At 36.1% G+C, this 17,301-nt stretch overlaps 2 protein-coding genes across 2 annotated transcripts; one reads left to right on the forward strand and one right to left on the reverse strand.

The window, feature by feature from the left end:
• The first annotated feature begins 5,802 nt into the window (after positions 1 to 5,802).
• Positions 5,803 to 8,618, forward strand: LOC132186216 (pentatricopeptide repeat-containing protein At1g52640, mitochondrial). Its single transcript, XM_059600076.1, has one exon. The coding sequence runs from the start codon at positions 5,951 to 5,953 to the stop codon at positions 7,517 to 7,519; it is 1,569 nt and encodes a 522-aa protein (XP_059456059.1). The 5' UTR covers positions 5,803 to 5,950; the 3' UTR covers positions 7,520 to 8,618.
• Positions 8,619 to 8,699: 81 nt separating this feature from the next.
• Positions 8,700 to 12,519, reverse strand: LOC132186217 (O-fucosyltransferase 13). The gene is made up of 6 exons (XM_059600077.1): positions 12,278 to 12,519; positions 11,512 to 11,591; positions 10,985 to 11,055; positions 10,757 to 10,845; positions 9,957 to 10,178; positions 8,700 to 9,689 (listed from the first exon to the last, which is right to left on the reverse strand). Exons 1-6 carry the CDS (start codon positions 12,403 to 12,405, stop codon positions 8,957 to 8,959), a joined length of 1,323 nt encoding a protein of 440 aa, XP_059456060.1. The 5' UTR covers positions 12,406 to 12,519; the 3' UTR covers positions 8,700 to 8,956.
• Between the last annotated feature and the right edge of the window lie 4,782 nt (positions 12,520 to 17,301).

Below are 17,301 nucleotides of genomic sequence, written 5' to 3' on the forward strand. Positions count from 1 at the left end.
TCGAGTACCAGAATGGGCCGGAGAGAGGGAGAGAGCTGCCAGAGAGTGAGAGGGGTGCGACGGATTGGAGGATTGGCATCGGATCGGAGGAACGGCGCCGCCGGAGGTGAGAGAGAGAGCTGTCAGAGGTGAGAGAGTTGCCGGAGTGAGGGAGAGAGAGAGAGAGAGAGAGAGAGAGAGGTTGAGGGAGCTCAGAGAGGGAGGAGTGCGTGAGAGAGGAGAGAGAGAGGGGTTTGCGTGGGAAAAATTAATTGGGACAAAAAGTAATATAACTTTAAAACATAATTTTTAAATATTTCAAAAAATTTTAATTTTTAAAATTTTTAAATTCAAAATTCAAAATTAATGACGAACAATGTCCACACTTCATTAATTAGTGACATTTCACTGTTCAAACGATATTATTTAAAATGAGTTTAACTTAAATCAGGATGTCCCTTAAAACCCCATGTTTACGGCCCCCAATCAACAACCAACACCTAAGCAAAAAACATAAAATGTGCACCAAAATAACCTAAGTCCAAATACACTAGATTTGCTTTGAGAAAGAAAGAAAAAAAAAAAAGCTGGCGAGACCCATGGTGTGGGTTTGGCGAGACCCATGCCGTGGGTTTGTCGTGGGTTTTGCCAGACCCACGGCGTGGGTCTACCAAGCCACCTCTCTCCGGCGCCATAAGTCACATTCTCTATCACTGTGAGTCATCTTCTCCGGCCTTTAGGGTGATAAAATTCCTAAAGGATTAACCTTCCACCTTTAGGTTTTAGTTTTAAATAAAAAAATGAGTTTTGAAGTATTAGAAACGGGTTTTAAGGCATTAGAAAGAGTTTTGAGGCATCCAAGATCGGGTCACGGCTGGCCATCGGGAGACCCAGCTATGGGTTTGGCGTGACATGGCTGGTTCACGCCAGACCCACGCCGTGGGTCTGGCCAGCCACGGGGTGACCGCGGTCCGCGTGGCTCATCGGCCACCCAGCCCATCCGGCGAGCCACCCTAGTTCTTTGTTGTGCTTTCTCATTTTGATATGGTGCATTTGTTTTCACGTTAATGTTTTGCATTTTTCTTAAAATGGATGAGGTGCCACATGTTGATTGGATGTTGTAAAAGGCCTAGTTTACATCAAGATCTGATAGTAGGGGCTCTCATTTAAAAATAGTGTCTTTTTAATAGTGAAGTGTCACCAATTTTTTACATTTTCAAAATTTTTTACTGTTCACACGTCACCAAATCCCCTATTTTTTGTAGTGCAAGGAGATATCAGAGACAAGATTTCATTATTAATCACATGAAAGCATAAGCACAAGTCGATGAACTTCTTCCAGGATTACAAGCTGGCTGTAGTCAAGTTCAGAAAAAACGAAAACAAGCCAAAGTTTATAGAAGAATGCTAGGCTTTATATACAAATTCTACAAAAAAAAAGTTATATAACATGATGTGGCATAACTTGATTGAAAATTATGAGAAAAATTCAACTTTTGAAAAACATAATCATATTGTGCTACATCATATTATAAAAGTTTTTTTGTAAAATTTATTTGTTAGCCTAGCGTTTTTCAAGTTTATATAACATGGAAAGTAACTTATTGATCCACAATAGAACCACAACCTAGAAGTGACCTAGCAAGCCTCTCACCTTCTTCCATCTAGTACTTTTCTTGGCATTTGGGACTGTAAGCAGAAAGGAATGTGCAAAGTGTTAAAATTGGGTTTTTTAGAATTTTTAGAGAAGCTTACAATGAAATTCTTAAAATTTTAATATTCTTTTTTATTAGAGTAGTATACAATGTAGTGAGATATGATGAATGAAAAATATTAAGGAGTTTCTAGAAATGATAAATATTAATTCATATTATTTTAATCATTCAATTAGAAATAATGGTTAGGAATTTGATGGTGTGAATTATACCATGAACTCTAAAGGATGCTAATTAATCTCATCTTTAGAGAGTAATGTGTTGTTAGAAGGCAATGCATTCTGGTCACTAAATATGGCAAATTTACATGAGCTACCGATTAAATGAATGAGTAAATGTTCTATATACAATTAAATAAAGGTACATGTAGCATTTTAAATGAGAAAAAAAAAAAAAAAAAGTCTAAATTTTATGAAAAAAATAAACATTCAAATTTAGTATCAGAGTCAGAATTTTAGTTCTTAACATGCAATATTAAAAGATGGAGTCGAACAAGGATTATTTAAAAATATTAAAGAATAGATCTATCTCTAGGTTGAAGATGCCCTGATCTTGAGAGTTGAGATGGAATGTTAGCCAATAATTTCAAGATGGGAAATTATGAGAAAATATATGTTTACGTGCGAGAGAGAGAGAGAGAGAGAGAGAGAGAGAGTATTGTCTTCATACGATGTCCAAAAATGTTTAGACAACCAAGATTGAGGATGTCGGCGTTTGCTAGAGCTTGAGACCCTCTAAGACACACATCCATACAAGCTTTAATACAGACCATGTACATCTCATGAAAATCTGGAAGTTGAAGAAAATTTAGGCACTCGAAATCACATTCTGCAGCACATTTTACTTGAACACAACTATCATCCAGTGGAGAGAGAAAGATAGCCAACGGAGGAGAAGATGTTGGATAAATGGAAGGGGAAAGCTCATCAGCTTCTCCTACAACTACCAAACCCATAATCAACAATAACATCATCACCACAACTCCCCTCACCTCATTCCCTTCCATATCTTGCCTTTGACTATTCATGTTTGTGGTTAATTATCTTAAATTGGGGATAAAAACTTATCTTCTCAAAATAAACATGTTTTACCTTGTAAACTGATTTATATTTACAGTTTAATTGCCCCATGGATCCTTCTAAGGAGAAGAAGTTTGTTTATTTTTTTATTTTTTTATTTTTGTTTTTGTTTATTTATACGAAAGGTTGACTTGATCAAATAAGAGTTATTTAAAATGTAATGCCTTTTAGCAAAGCGGTTTAGTTTTACTTTAGTAGGTTTGGATGGACATCATATCTATTAATTAGGGTTAATAATGACTTATAGAAACTTTTAGGTCTAATATTTGTAACTCTAGAATTTATTTTCTTGTAAATTAATAAAGACACTATAGATATATTAGAATAATTGGATAATGGCGTGGGAGAGGAAGATGTTGGAGAAGTGGAAGGAGAAATCTCATCAGCTTCTGCTATAATCAGCAATAATATCATCACCACAACTCCCCTCACTCCATTTCCATCCATAACTTGCCTTCGACTCTTCATGTTTGTGGTTAATTATCTTAAATTGAATGCAATATATATTAGAAATTATTGTCCATTTGCCCCATTGATCCTTCGGGTCCATTTGGGATTTTTGTTTCAATAAATGTGATTTTAAAATTTTAGTTTTTGAAATCACTAATTTTTAAAATCGCAAAGGTGCTTGTAAAAGATGTTAAAAAAAATACATTTTTATCAAATATTTGTTATGCGAAGTCGTGATTTTGATTTAAATTCGCTCTTTTTAAAAAATAAATAAATAAGCATCACATAGCCTGCTTATAGAAATCACTTTTTTTTTTTCTTCCTATTTTAGATTTAGTGCTTTTTAAATCACAATGTCAAATGCGTTATGTTTTGCGATATCTTTTAAAAATACAGATTATTCTTGCGAAATCACAATCCAAGCGCATCCTTATAAGGAGAAGAATGCACAGTGCCTTATGGAAAGTTTTAGGTCTAATCTTTGTAACTTTAGATTTTTTTTTTTTTTGACATGTCCGCACAAGAGAGGGAAGGGGGATTCGAACTAGTGACCTTCGCTTCATGAGGCGTGGTCCTCAGCCAATTGAGCTATCCCTTTAGGGACTCCAGTTAGCAATCATAATCAAGATATGATCGCATGCCTCCAAGAACTAGAGGGCTTGGGTGAGAATATTGATTGTTAATATTTGAAGGATATGATCCTTCAATCCTTGTCAGGCTCATTCAATCAGTACAAACTTAGTGTTTCCATGAACAAAAAGACTTGCGCTTTGTGGTGAATGTGATAGTCGCAGTAAAACTTGTCCAGTAAACCAAGCATCTTCTTTTGAATCGAAAGGACCACCCCCCCCCCCCCAAAAAAAAAAAAGTTACCATCTTTCATCTTCTATTTCGTCCCACTCAGATATACTTTACTCACTTAAACATTAGAGTGTCCCCCACCTAGGGAGGTACAAGTAGTTATAGGTAGCAGTTATTTCCTATAATCACACCCGCAACCACCTTAAGTAGTTATCAAATTTTAGTAATTACAACCGCACCGCCTCACAGGGATGGAACTACATGGCCCTGGGGGGGGGGGGGCGCCAAGTAGTTCCCAAAATTTTTTTAAAAAGTCCTTAAAATTTTACCCCTAAATTTTGTAATTCCACCCCGCCCCAAACTTCAAATGTTAGTTCCGCCCCTGTCGCCTTTAGTGGTTAGCGTTGTTGAAATAACCACCGGTTAGTGGTTAATGAAACCCAAAACCGCACTGCATAATTGCTTAAAGGCCACCCCTAAATATATTAGAAGTCCTTGGGTCAACACACCAAAATTCTCTTAAGTTTTTTTTTTTTCAAAATTTTACTCCCTAAGTCAATCGAAATGCCAAGAAAATTCCCAACGTAAAAAAATTTTAACTAATGCGAAACGCACTATTTTGCCATGTCGGCATAATAATTTTTTTTATTAATTTAATTTAAAAAATTAAATAAAAATTTTAAAAATAAAAAAATTGAAGGGGTGACCAAAAGCCACCCTAGCTACCTAACCATTATGGGGTGGTAGGAGCCACCCGACCACCCACTTGGTTGCCACCCACGGGGGGTGGCTTAGGCCGAGGGGTTTGGGGGGTGGGCTGCCCGAGCCACCCAAAACCACTGGGGAGATGACACCGGGTTGTTAGGGGTGGCCTCAAACCACAGGGGTATTAGGGTGGCTTAGGCCACCCTCCATTTTTTTTAGAATTAATTTTTAAATTAAATTAATAAAAAATTAATATGCTGACGTGACAAAATTATGCGTTTCAACCAATCTAACGGTAATTAAAAAAATTTGACGGTAGGAATTTTCTTGGCATTTTGATTGACCGAGTGAGTAAATTTTCAAAGAAAAAGACTTAAGGGAGAATTTAATATTGGCGTGTTGACCTAAGGACTTCTAATATATTTACCCGAACAATAATAACAGATTTTGAACAATAATAACAATATTTTGAACCATTATTCTATTATCATTTTTGAACCAATTTTGAAAAAACGACTACACATAAACCATTTTTTTAATCCAGATTATGCGCCCTAAAACGACGTCGTTTTGCAAGTGTATATACTTGCATTTTTCTTTTTCTTTTTTTTTTCTTTTTTTTTTTGTCTATTAGTATAACTTATATTCTTAACAAGTTAAGATTTACATTTAATAACTTTTTTTTTTTTTTTTAGTACAAGTAGATGTAAATTAATGTAAATTTGGGGTCAAATATTTTAGATTTTTCAATATATTTTGGAGCAATTTGGCCCAATGTGATATATAAAAAAAAATGAAAAATAAAATCCTAAATCTAAAAATTAGCCCAAATGCCCACCTTTGAAAAAAACGGTTATAGCGGGCGGTTATATGTTTACTAACTCCTAACTGCTGGGTAACCACTATCCGCCTAGCAGAGGCAGTTAACAAAATTTAGTAACTATCTTTTCACCCCTACTCATAATTCTTAGATGCTTTATTAAAAAAAATTAATAATAAAAATTAAAAATAAAAAATAAAATAAAAAATAAAATAAAATAAAAAAGCCTAAAAGAACGTATAAACAGCCACATTAATCAAATGAGATAAAGAAAAAACAAAAATAAAAAGCTAAAGAAGAAAACAAAATGTTCGGAAATGAACACTTATATGTCAGTTGAAGAGGAGCCTACCAAGTACCAACTACGACAATTTAGAACACAAACAGCTTGTTAGCCTAAAATGGCCATAAGGTCTCTTTCCTGTAAACCCAAAACCTTGTGCTCTCTCTTCCACTTTCTTCTGCAACCCAAACCCCAAAATCTCCAACCTTTCTCTTCCCGCGCCTCACAGCTCTCAGACCGACCATTACCAGACCTTGTCAACGAGATCTCTCGTATACTCAGCGACCACCGGAACCCCCATCACGACTTAGAACTTTCTCTCAACACGTTGTCAACACAAATATCCACAAGTCTGGTCGAGCAGGTCTTGAAGAGGTGCAACAATCTGGGGTTCTCAGCTCACAGGTTCTTTCTTTGGGCTAAAAGGATTCCGGGTTTTGAGCATAGTGTTGAGAGCTATCAGATTTTGGTTGATATCTTGGGAAGTAGTAAGCAGTTTGCTATATTATGGGATTTTCTTATAGAAATGAGAGATTCTTATTGTTGTGAGATTCGCCCACAAATTTTCTGGATTGTATTTAGAGCTTATAGTAGAGCTAATCTCCCGGAAGATGCAGTTCGAGCTTTCAATAGAATGGTTGAGTTTGGCATCAAGCCGGGAGTTCATGATCTTGATCAGCTTTTATATGTGTTATGCAAAAGGAAGCACGTGAGGCATGCCCAGCAATTTTTTTATGAAGTTAAGAGTGGGTTCGTCCCGAATGCAAAAACTTATAGCATTTTGATGAGAGGGTGGGGGGATATAGGTGAGTCAAAGGAGGCGCTTAAATTGTTCGACGAAATGCTCGAACGAAAATGTAATGTAGATGTGTTAGCCTATAATAGTTTGTTGGAGGCTTTGTGCAAAGGTGGGGATGTGGATGAAGCATACAGGATGTTTCGGGAGATGCCGTCTAATGGAGTTGACCCTGATGCTTGTACTTACTCGATTTTCATCCGCACATATTGTGAAGCAAATGATATGCATTCAGCTTTTAGTGTGCTTGATAGAATGAGGAGATATGATCTTTTGCCTAATGTTTATACTTACAATTGTATTATCAAGAAACTTTGTAAAAATGAAAGGTCGGATGAGGCTTACCAACTTTTAGACGAGATGATTGAGAGGGGAGTTAGACCCGATGATTGGAGTTACAATGCCATCCTAGCTTACCATTGTGATCATTGTGAGGTGAATAGGGCTCTTGGGTTGATTTCTAGGATGGAGAAGGATGATTGCATTCCGGATGGGCATACCTATAACATGGTGCTCAAATTACTGATCAGAGTAGGAAGATTTGATAGGGCAACTGAAGTTTGGGAAAGAATGGGGGAGAGAGGATTTTATCCTTCAGTTTCAACATATGCTGTCATGGTTCATGGTTTGTGCAAAAAGAAAGGTAAACTGGAGGAGGCATGTAAATACTTTGAAATGATGATTGATGAAGGAATGCCACCATATACTTCTACGATTGACATGTTGAGGAATCGTCTATTGGGGTTAGGTTTATCGGAGCATATTGAGATACTTGCAGATAAGATGGGGCGAAGCACTTCTTGTTCAATACAGGAGCTGGCAAATATGATGAGAGGTAATAAGGTGTATAAGACATTGAAAAATGAAGAGGCGGATCTTAAACGCAAGTAAAGATCAAAGGGCTATGATCAGCATCTTGGATTTTATGGATGAAGTGTTTGTATTTGTAAGGGAGGGAAATTTGATTAATGGTTCATGTAGGGAGGGGAAGGTTAAGGAAGCTGATAAATTTCTGGAGGCAAGGAAGAGGGGACCAATGCCAAACAAGTTTAGTTTTAGTCCTCTTATACATGCTTATTGCAGACAAGGGGAGATCAAAGAGTTTTTACAGAACAACATGTACTTAAATCAGCTAGTGTTTTTGAGGGATTGACTTGAAGATGTTGAAGAAAATCCGTAGAATTGTTCAACTCTTACTTGCTGAGGGATTTGCATGGAAAGCTTAGGTAGCAGCTATGATGCACAGGATTTGTGGGACTCTTGGATGACAACGGTATTGCTGTCATTCCCATTGTAGAAATGGGAAGTGTGGTAAAACTTCTCTTGCTCAACTTGTCTATGCAGTTGACAGAATAGCTACATATCTCAAAAATCGATTTTGGGTTTCTGTCAGACATTTTTTATTTAAACCAGATTTTCAAAGAGATGATACTATCTCAGAATAATCATATGTTATCAACTTTTTCTCCTAGGATCAACTACAAACCCATGTTGTAGATATTTTTACTTGTTTTCGTTTACTTACCAAAAATAGATTTTAACTTGTTTTAGATGATATATGGACTGAACATCTAGAATAGCAGCAACTTGAAATCATTTTTAAGTTGAGGGGGCTAGGGAAGTAGGCTTTTGGTGACTAGTCACGTCTCAAAGATTTAGGATGTTATGGGTGCAAAGTCTCCCTATCATCTACCGTTTTTATTTTTCTGAGTCTCTTTCATCTGACATGTTTTGATGATAATGAGTCTTGGTCATTGTTATAATTTTGTCGTTAAAGAAGGTGGTTTGCCAGCCAGTGCACACAAAGATGTAGAAGAATATGGAACAGAAATTTTAAGAAAGTAAAGAAAGGCTTACCTTTGGTGGGTTAAACACATGGGATGGGAGGTCTTTTGCAGTGCACTGTTGATGTTCAAGAATGGAGAAGGATCAATGAAGGAAGTAGATGAAGAATCAAATTCCAAATCTAAAAGCCACACAATTTTTTCCTGCTCGTGAATTGAGTTATGATCATTTATCTTTTAATCTGAAGCAATGCTTTGAATACAGAAGGCTTATGTATTTGATAATAGTGAACTGATCAACTTATGTATGGCAGAAGCCTTTATTGAGCCTAATGAGAACAAGAGGACAGAAGCTATAGGAAGCAGAATACCTTGTAAAAACAAGTTGTTAGGGGGAACATCTTAATCCTACCCACAAAACCTTCCCCAGAAGACCTAAATCAGTAATTTTAAAAGAGTTCTTTTTAAATAATATCACGTACAGAAAATGAAAAAAAAAATTAACAAATCACAAATTGGAAAGAGAGACCTCTGAAATCTAAAATCACAATTTAAACTCGCAAAAGCAGTCGGGCAAAGCAGATCCTCTCCCCAGTGCATAATCATCTCTATGTGCCTTCCATAGGGCTTGCATCAAATCTTTCCCTCTAAAACCCTGCGAAGTGAACTCTGCAAAAGCTCTTCTGCTTAAAAGGAGAGTTTTGTACAACCCCTTGAAAGCTCGCATTGCTGCAACCATCTTATCCATATTTCCAAAATATGTTGCCACATAAGAATCACTGTTAATAGACACATAATAATCCAATGCAGCTTTTGTGTTCCCATGCATGCTTGTGAAATCCTCACCGTTAAGGAGGCTAGACTTGGTAACTACATTGGTATAAAGAGAAGTTAAACCTTCAAGTTCCATCAGACCATCCCCAGCTGCCAGATATATATTTGTGTTTGTTGGTATCTGAAGTGCCTGAAGTATGAAGGCTGTCTCATTAGGGGTAAGAGGGCATTTCCCCCGTTTTCTCCAAATGCGGGCTAACTCTCCAGTCCATGGTTTTCTATCTCCCCGTGCCGCCTCAACAGCATTCATAGAGGCAGAAGAAATACCAGAGTATTCACATTGGCTGTAGGCTACCATGTCAGGTTCAAAGCGAAGGTGAAGTGAGAGAAAGGGTTTGGGTATGGCTTCTAGAAGCTCAGAGGCTTTCTTCTCCAAGGATCTAGTGAGGCGTAATGCATTGTAACAAGCTTGACAAAGGGCAGCTTTGGCATGCTGAGGATACCTACAAGATGTAGAAAGTAAGTGTTCAGGAGTAAACCATAAAAATCACAAGACCCAATCTTAAGATTGCTGCCAGCTCCTCAAATTGACACATTATTATAACTGAACTTCATATTGCATTTTGACAGTTGAACCCTTCATCAAAAAAATAGTAGCTATTAATCTCTCCAATAATCAACCTTGTCAAAAAGGGAGACATTTCTCATTCATAGCAATAAGCTCCTAGTGTCATTCACTAAGCAACAAGTACAGAAATACAACGGAGTACCTGTCTCTTCTTTGGCTCATTGCTGGTGTAAATGAAATATAGTGATGTTCCAATAAAGATGGAAGAACACTTTCAACGTAATCAAATTGGCCTTTGCGTTTGCTACAGTCTACTCGAAAAGGCTCTTTTGATGCAATCTCTGGTGGCAACTCTTGTACAACCTTAATAAAGCCATTCATCTGTTGAATGAAGTATTCGACATCAAATACATCTGCAAAGCCACTGAAGTGAAGCTAAATGGTTAGACAAGGATATTACCTCAAAAAACAAAACTCTTGAAAATGCTTGTAGAAACCTTTTAGCCTGTATGGCAAGGTATCGTAGAAATACAAGAACTTTAAAGATTATGAACATAGAATAAAAGAGGAATTCAGTTCAGTTTTTCAAGTTAAATTACTGTAAATTAGAGAGAATGACCATAATATGAATGATGAAGTTACTCTATAGGAATCTTGTTAGCCTTTTTGTAAACTAGTTAATATTTTAACAAATGAGAAGTCTGAAGTTCGATTTTGAAGGAAAATAATTTTTTTTAGGAAAAAAATAACTAGCTTTTCATAACTAATTAATGGGCAAATGAAAAATAAATTATATAAGATATGTATAAAACATAAAACCAAACAAAAAAGCAGACCACAAATTACCCTGATTCATTTCTTCACTATGATCTAAGATGAGACATCATGCTCATATACTGTTAGTTTCTCCTAACTGCAAACAAACTCTTGCCAGCACAAAAAACAAATCTTCTAGAGCTCAAACCAATCCCATTCTAATTGACAAACATAAAAACGAATTACCTCGATTCATTCCAATATGCAGCCACTTCAAACTTTGGCAAAACCAGGGTTGCATTTAAAAGACGGGCAATACCAACACCATCACACAGCTGCACTCAACATAAATAACATCCCGTTGTTACCAGAGCAGGAATTAAAATTCAGCATTTTTTTTCACATAGATCTGAAAGTGCATTTTTTTCACATAGATCTGAAAGTTTCAATTACAAAGTTCATCTAAGCACTCACATCTCTTCGCATCTGATTGAGGCCACCATAGCAATCCACTCGAATATATCCATTACTCTTCACTGGCAGAACTGCAGCATTTCAACAAAAAACCAATGCAATTGTCTGCAATGAACGCCAATTAAGATTGACTCAGAATATAAAAAAAAAAAAAAAAAAAAAAACACCAAGTGGAAATTCTCCCCCAACCCAAATTCTATATCTATCCCAAAACATAATAAAAGACGTTAAAAATCTTGAATTATGCCATAAAATTTTACATAACCAAAACATCTTAAATCTGTCCTCAATAATCTTCAAAACTCAAAGATGTTCAGAACAATTATAGACTAAAAGTGTCCTTTTACCTTCTTTATGTAAATTATTTGCTTCCTCTTGATTCTTAAAAAATTATGCTCCATATTTCATAAATGAATCCAACATTCCAAATAATTTTAACCCAGGCTACCTAGCAAATCCAATATTTATCAGAAAGATCCAGAAGAATTGTCAATAATAAAGGAAACTATACTTAAAGCCCCACTTACCATTTAGATCTCCTTGTAGCCACCACTTGCAAGGTCTCCATTCAACGATCCTCCGGATACTCCATATGTCCGATTTCCCTCTGCATGCAAAAAATTCATATATCAGAAATAATACCCACAAAAAGCAAAAGTTCAACCTCCAAAACAAAAATGAGAAAATAAATAAATAAATAAATTTTAATCTTATGCGCGCTACTCTATTTTTTGCTCTCCAGACATTGACAAATTCCCGTCAACTAATAGGGAAATGTCTCAGATCCCAATACTCCAATTTATTTTTTCTCCCATACTTTCTCAGAAAACAAACAGGACATCGAGAAAAAGAAAGTTCGGAAAAATTTGTGTCCGAGAAACAAAATATTTATCCAATTAACTGAGTTATGAACAAAGTTGGCGTGTAATTATGTTCTCTGGTATTCCAATTCCTAATATATATATATATATATATATATATATATATATATATATATATATTAAAAAAAAGACTCAAGTCTCCCCATCCTTTCCTTCCCTGTCCTGCATTTTTCTCACTAACCAAACAGAGCAGAAAAAACCTCCAAAAAGGGGGAAAAATCATACATAGATTGGTGAACCCAAAGAAATAAAGCAGAATTAACTACAACAACAGTTCAAATCTGAATCTGGAATCTTGTTTCCTCCATTTTCCCACACTTTCCAGTTGACCAAACCAAGAAGGGAAAAAAAATCTCCCAGCTTTTTTTTTTTCAAAAAATGAACAGAAAATAAAAGGAAATTGAACACTTACAATGGTGAATTGGAAGGAAGCGAGCTCTGAAAGAACGGAGAAGGAGGCCAAAGCAAAACGACAGCGAGCAGGAGAGCAAGAGAGACCACTAGAATGGTAAACAAAGGTTTAACTGCCAAAACCACCATTTTTGAATTCAGACTTATAAATAGATTCGTGTACGTATAGGCTGATCAATCTGAAGGAGACGAATCGAAAGCGAATTTTATCGTTAGGGTTTCTTCAGATTGTACTTTGTACACAGTAAGGAATGATGGACCGGCGAGAAAGTTGAGTGGCCCAGTTTATAAAAGACACTGGACCGGACTACTCCGGTTCGTTACATCTTCTTTTCCTTTTTAAGAAATTAAGGAACAGAAGTTTCCTACGTTCTGGGACGTAGAAATAAATTTTTTTTACTATAAGCTTATATAATAGTGACTTGTGTCTCTTATACGTAAGGGATTAGGATCCCTTATGAATTTTTCTTGGGAGTTGGGTAGGTTTATAAATAAATGTTAAATTGTGATTTTAAAAATTACCTCTTTCTTAGAGTAACACAAAAAAAATATACGAGTGACTTCTAACAGTATTTGGGTTTATAAGTTATACTAGGATCTCTTTCTGTTCATAATTGTTTGGATGTAGTACATTTGTGGATCCGGCTTATGACTTACTCTCTTCTATTCAGATATACTAAAATATTGCAGAATTCTTTATGATTTACATATTACACTAATAATGCATTTTTATTTGGAATCATGTTTAAACATTTATATATGTTGCATCAATTGGTAGGATATTGAGCCAAGTTTTATAAATGCAATTATTTTGGTAGGAAATTTGAGTTTTATCTGTAGTTGTCCTTTGGCTTTGTTTTACAAATTTTAACATTGTGACTATAAAAAATACATTTCCATTAAAAATAAAAAAAAATAAAAATAAAAAAAAGCATGGTTGTCAATACAGTGTTGCATCTACAAGAACATTCTCTGAACTTTGTAGCAGTTGATCAGAATAATGATCACTCACCCACCCAATCAAGGAAACGAATAACAAAGAGAGAGAGAGAGACATATTAAACATAGAGCAAGGAGAGAATGCAGTAGTTTACAAAGTTTCCCAGCATTCACATTAAACATTAAACTGTGTACACACTTCTCTTCTTGCCAGATACCTGATGGACACGAGTCATGAATTTATCTCATTTCGGTAAGTGAAAATGGAGTCTTTAACACCATGAATCAGTTTTAGATTTAGCTTTAAAAACTTCCTCTTGATCAATCCTCCAACTTAGCTCAAACATGTAGTGCCTCAAGTAATTACTAGACTTTGTTTATTTTAGTTGGAGGGTTAGCGAGATTGCCCGGTTCAGTAGGGTTCATTGGTAAGATTTTTGAACTTTCTAGTTCTGGCTGAATGTTCACAGGGTGGACCACCAAACACTCGCTCTGTAACCCTAGAACCATTGGGTAATAGTACACCCAACGTTCGTAGGTAGACCACCAAACATTCGTTAACCAAATTTTAAACCACTTGGTAATAATCAAACGTTCAACCTACAACCTTGGAACTATTGTTCAATAGTACACTGAACATTCGCAAGAGGACCACCGAAAGTTCGCTCACCTGCATGACTGTCATAACAGCTCCTTCAGCTTTTCCAACCTATAAATACCCCTCTCCCTTATCCTCGTAGACCCCATTTCACACTATGAGCCCTAGAGAAACTCTACTTGTGAGTGTTTGTGAGTTTTTTAAGAAGAATGAGAGTTTTCTTGGAGGCCTTGCTTCTAGAGAAGTAACCTTCTTAACTTGGCTAGTTATTTACCTAGTTGTTAGGCTGGTTAACTGTTTTCCATAGTTTGGTTGTTAGATTTGGGCTTTTATTGTTGCTTTAGGTTTTGATCTTAGTTTAAATGTAGATTAACATTTCATTCTCGTTGGATGTATTTTCTTCTACATTGAGATGTTATTTTGGGCTAGGAGTATATTAGGAATCTTATTATGTCCTCGGAACTTCTTTAGAAGTGATCAAAAAACTGTTTGGTTCGAAATGGGTTTTCTGCCTAGCATCAAACATTCACATCTCTCTAGCCGAACGTTTGAGCCATTCTGACCGAACGTTTGATGGTCAAGCAGGGACTCTGTTTTAAACATTTTTAGGTCTAGAACTCGTTTAAGCTCAGATCTAGCACTAATGATAGGTCTTTTCACAGATTACGAGTGTGTGGAAATCTCGAATGAATTTGTGGAGAAACTACATGACCCGGGTGAGTACAAACTCACATGAATATTTGTTGTTACTTTTCCCGCATTGTACAACTATTTTATGTGTACCAAACATGCATCTTTACAATTCTCATGAAATGCATTTTTTATTTACTATGAACTCTATTTTATGAAAACGTGTGTTGATTAAGCAAGATAATGAGCATGATGAGATTTGTAAGAGCATGCATGTAAAAGACGAATTGCATTCCATGATATAGTATACTGGTACGTGCAGGATAACAACCATATGCTTACTATACAACTTAACTTTATGGTCAAATATGGGTGTGTGTTTATATGGGCCTTGGATCCAATGGTTGTTTCGTGATCGGGGCATCCATATACATTAGCCAAGACACTAGTATTGTATTACAGATCTCTCAGGATAGCACCAACTCTGTTGAGAAGAGGTAATATCTCAGGTAAACCATATGATTTGAACTATAACATAATTCTCATACTACAGCATATACTATATCTATATTGCTTTCATGATAAACTGTCACTTCATAATACTACATGTGGTTTATAACCAACTGAGTTCATCATCTAATAACATGTACGTCATGTGCATTTTTACTCACTAAGTTGTCTAACTTACCCTGGTATTCTTTTCCCTCCATTATGTATATTTGCGCTATTATAGTTAGTTTAGCATGAGATAGATTCGGAGAACCATCTAGTGGTGGTGAAGGACTTAATCAAAGTCATTTTTTAGGTCTTGGATCCCGTATGGCTCAAGTCAATATGGGACGCCAGTGGTACTATTCGTCAGGAAATGCTCGAGATTATCTTTATGTTGCATTTGATTAAGTGTAACCTTTAATTTCATTCAAAATGGTTCCGAGTTATCTATAGTATATTTTGATGATTAGTCTTTAACCTTGATACTTAAAAGTCTATCTATGTTATAATGCTTTAAGTTTCACTTTAGTTGTTATGATTATGATTTTAAATTATTACTAGCGATGTCCCTTATTCAAAGTCTTCCGCTATAGATTCTTTTCAGAGAGAATGAGATATCTGAGTCTTGTTCTCCGTGGAATAAGGTTAAAAAACAAATCATAGAGTCAATTAATAGTTAATTGATTTCACTAGAGCGTTACAAAAACCCTAGCAGAGGTAGGAAAAAAAAAAAAAAAAAAAGAGAGAGTGGCGTGAGGAGAGAGAGAATAAGTGAATTAAGTTTATAGTCGACAATTGGCCTTCCCTATTCGATCTGAAAAAATGCCCAGGTTGAGCCCTTTCATAAAACTCCCATAAATTCTCCAGAAAACACACGCAATTCAAATCTGTAAAATCCCGATCGAACTAGACCCTTGGTTACACTCCAATTTGAATCGATACAATCCTAGTTTGAATTATATCGGTTTGAACTGAACACTCGGTTAAGCCCTAGTTCGATTTGAATTGGAACACACCTCTCGAAAATCCTCTAGTTCGAACCAATTTGGAATGGACCTCTTGGCTTGACAAAAAACACACCCGATTCAAACCAACTTGGAACACATTTGGGATTGGGCATTCTGGAACACCTAGTTCGAACTTATGTGGAATGAGAATGGAACGGAACTTACTAGGATACTCTGTTTGAACCTAAATGGAACGCACTTAGGACAGACCTTTCTAGAAAGCTCATCACTGTGTATTTCAAAGGCTCGTTCGAATTGGAACCTTCCCAGTTCGAACCCATGGCTTAGAAACTAGACTTTTACTAAAAATTTCAAAGTATTTCTTCTACTTTATTGATTCCCATTGTTCAAATAATTTAATTTAATTTAAGGGTTAAATACTAAAGTCTTTATTTTTTGCCCCCTATGTTTTCATTTCTGGATCCGGCTTACATGCGGTTGATAAAATAACCGCATAGCTGCTGTTAAAATTTGAAAGGTCCAGATTTAATACTAGTAGTTGAACGGTCTAGATTTAATAATAGCAGTTTCATCAGACGTTGTGACTGACTGAAAGGAAAACAAACGCCGTTTATTTTCTGGCGGAAGAGTGCTTATGGAGAGACACAAGGCTTTGAGGAATGAGAAGCTAGAGAGAGATTTGGGAGAAAGACGATTATTACAGAATGCTCTTCTTCGTCCAGTCACCATTTTATTTTTCAGTCTCAAGCTCTCTCAGTCTGTGTTCTGCTGAAAGGGGTTTCTGGAAAGGAAATTTGAGGACAAGACGCTGGGCATGGAAGGGATAAAAAAGACGAAACAAAATGGATTGGATAGGGACACTCCTTTCATATTCCTCTTTTCCTTGCTGCTTTACAATTACCAGTGTTTTTTTCCCCCTATTTTCCTCTTCAAAAGCCCCAAAAAGAGGAGTAATTGACGAAACAAATATTTTAAGCAAACTCACCGATCCAAGAAAATATTAACCATATTTGTGAACATCCACGCCCAGACTCATAAACTATTGATACCAAATGGGGAGATGTCCGTGGAATTACTGGAGTAATTGGGAACAAAGCTTTTAAGCAAACTCACAAATCCATGAAAATATTAAGCAGACCCAAATTTTTAAGCAAAGCTAACATAAATCTTCGAAGAGAGAGAGAAAGAAAGATGGGAAAGGAAGGCATAGCGGTGGGAGCGAGAGCAAGAGGTGGTGGAGGAACGAGTGTGGTTCAGTCTCTTGAATCCAACGCCGTTTGCTTTGCCTTTTTGTTAAATCAACATCGTCAGTGTAAAACTACTAGTATTAAATCTGAACCGTTCAAATTTTAACAGCAGCTATGCGGTTATTTTGTCAACCGCATGTAAGCTGCATCC

This window comes from Corylus avellana, chromosome ca7, assembly GCF_901000735.1.
Source record: "Corylus avellana chromosome ca7, CavTom2PMs-1.0".
Lineage (NCBI taxonomy): Eukaryota > Viridiplantae > Streptophyta > Magnoliopsida > Fagales > Betulaceae > Corylus > Corylus avellana.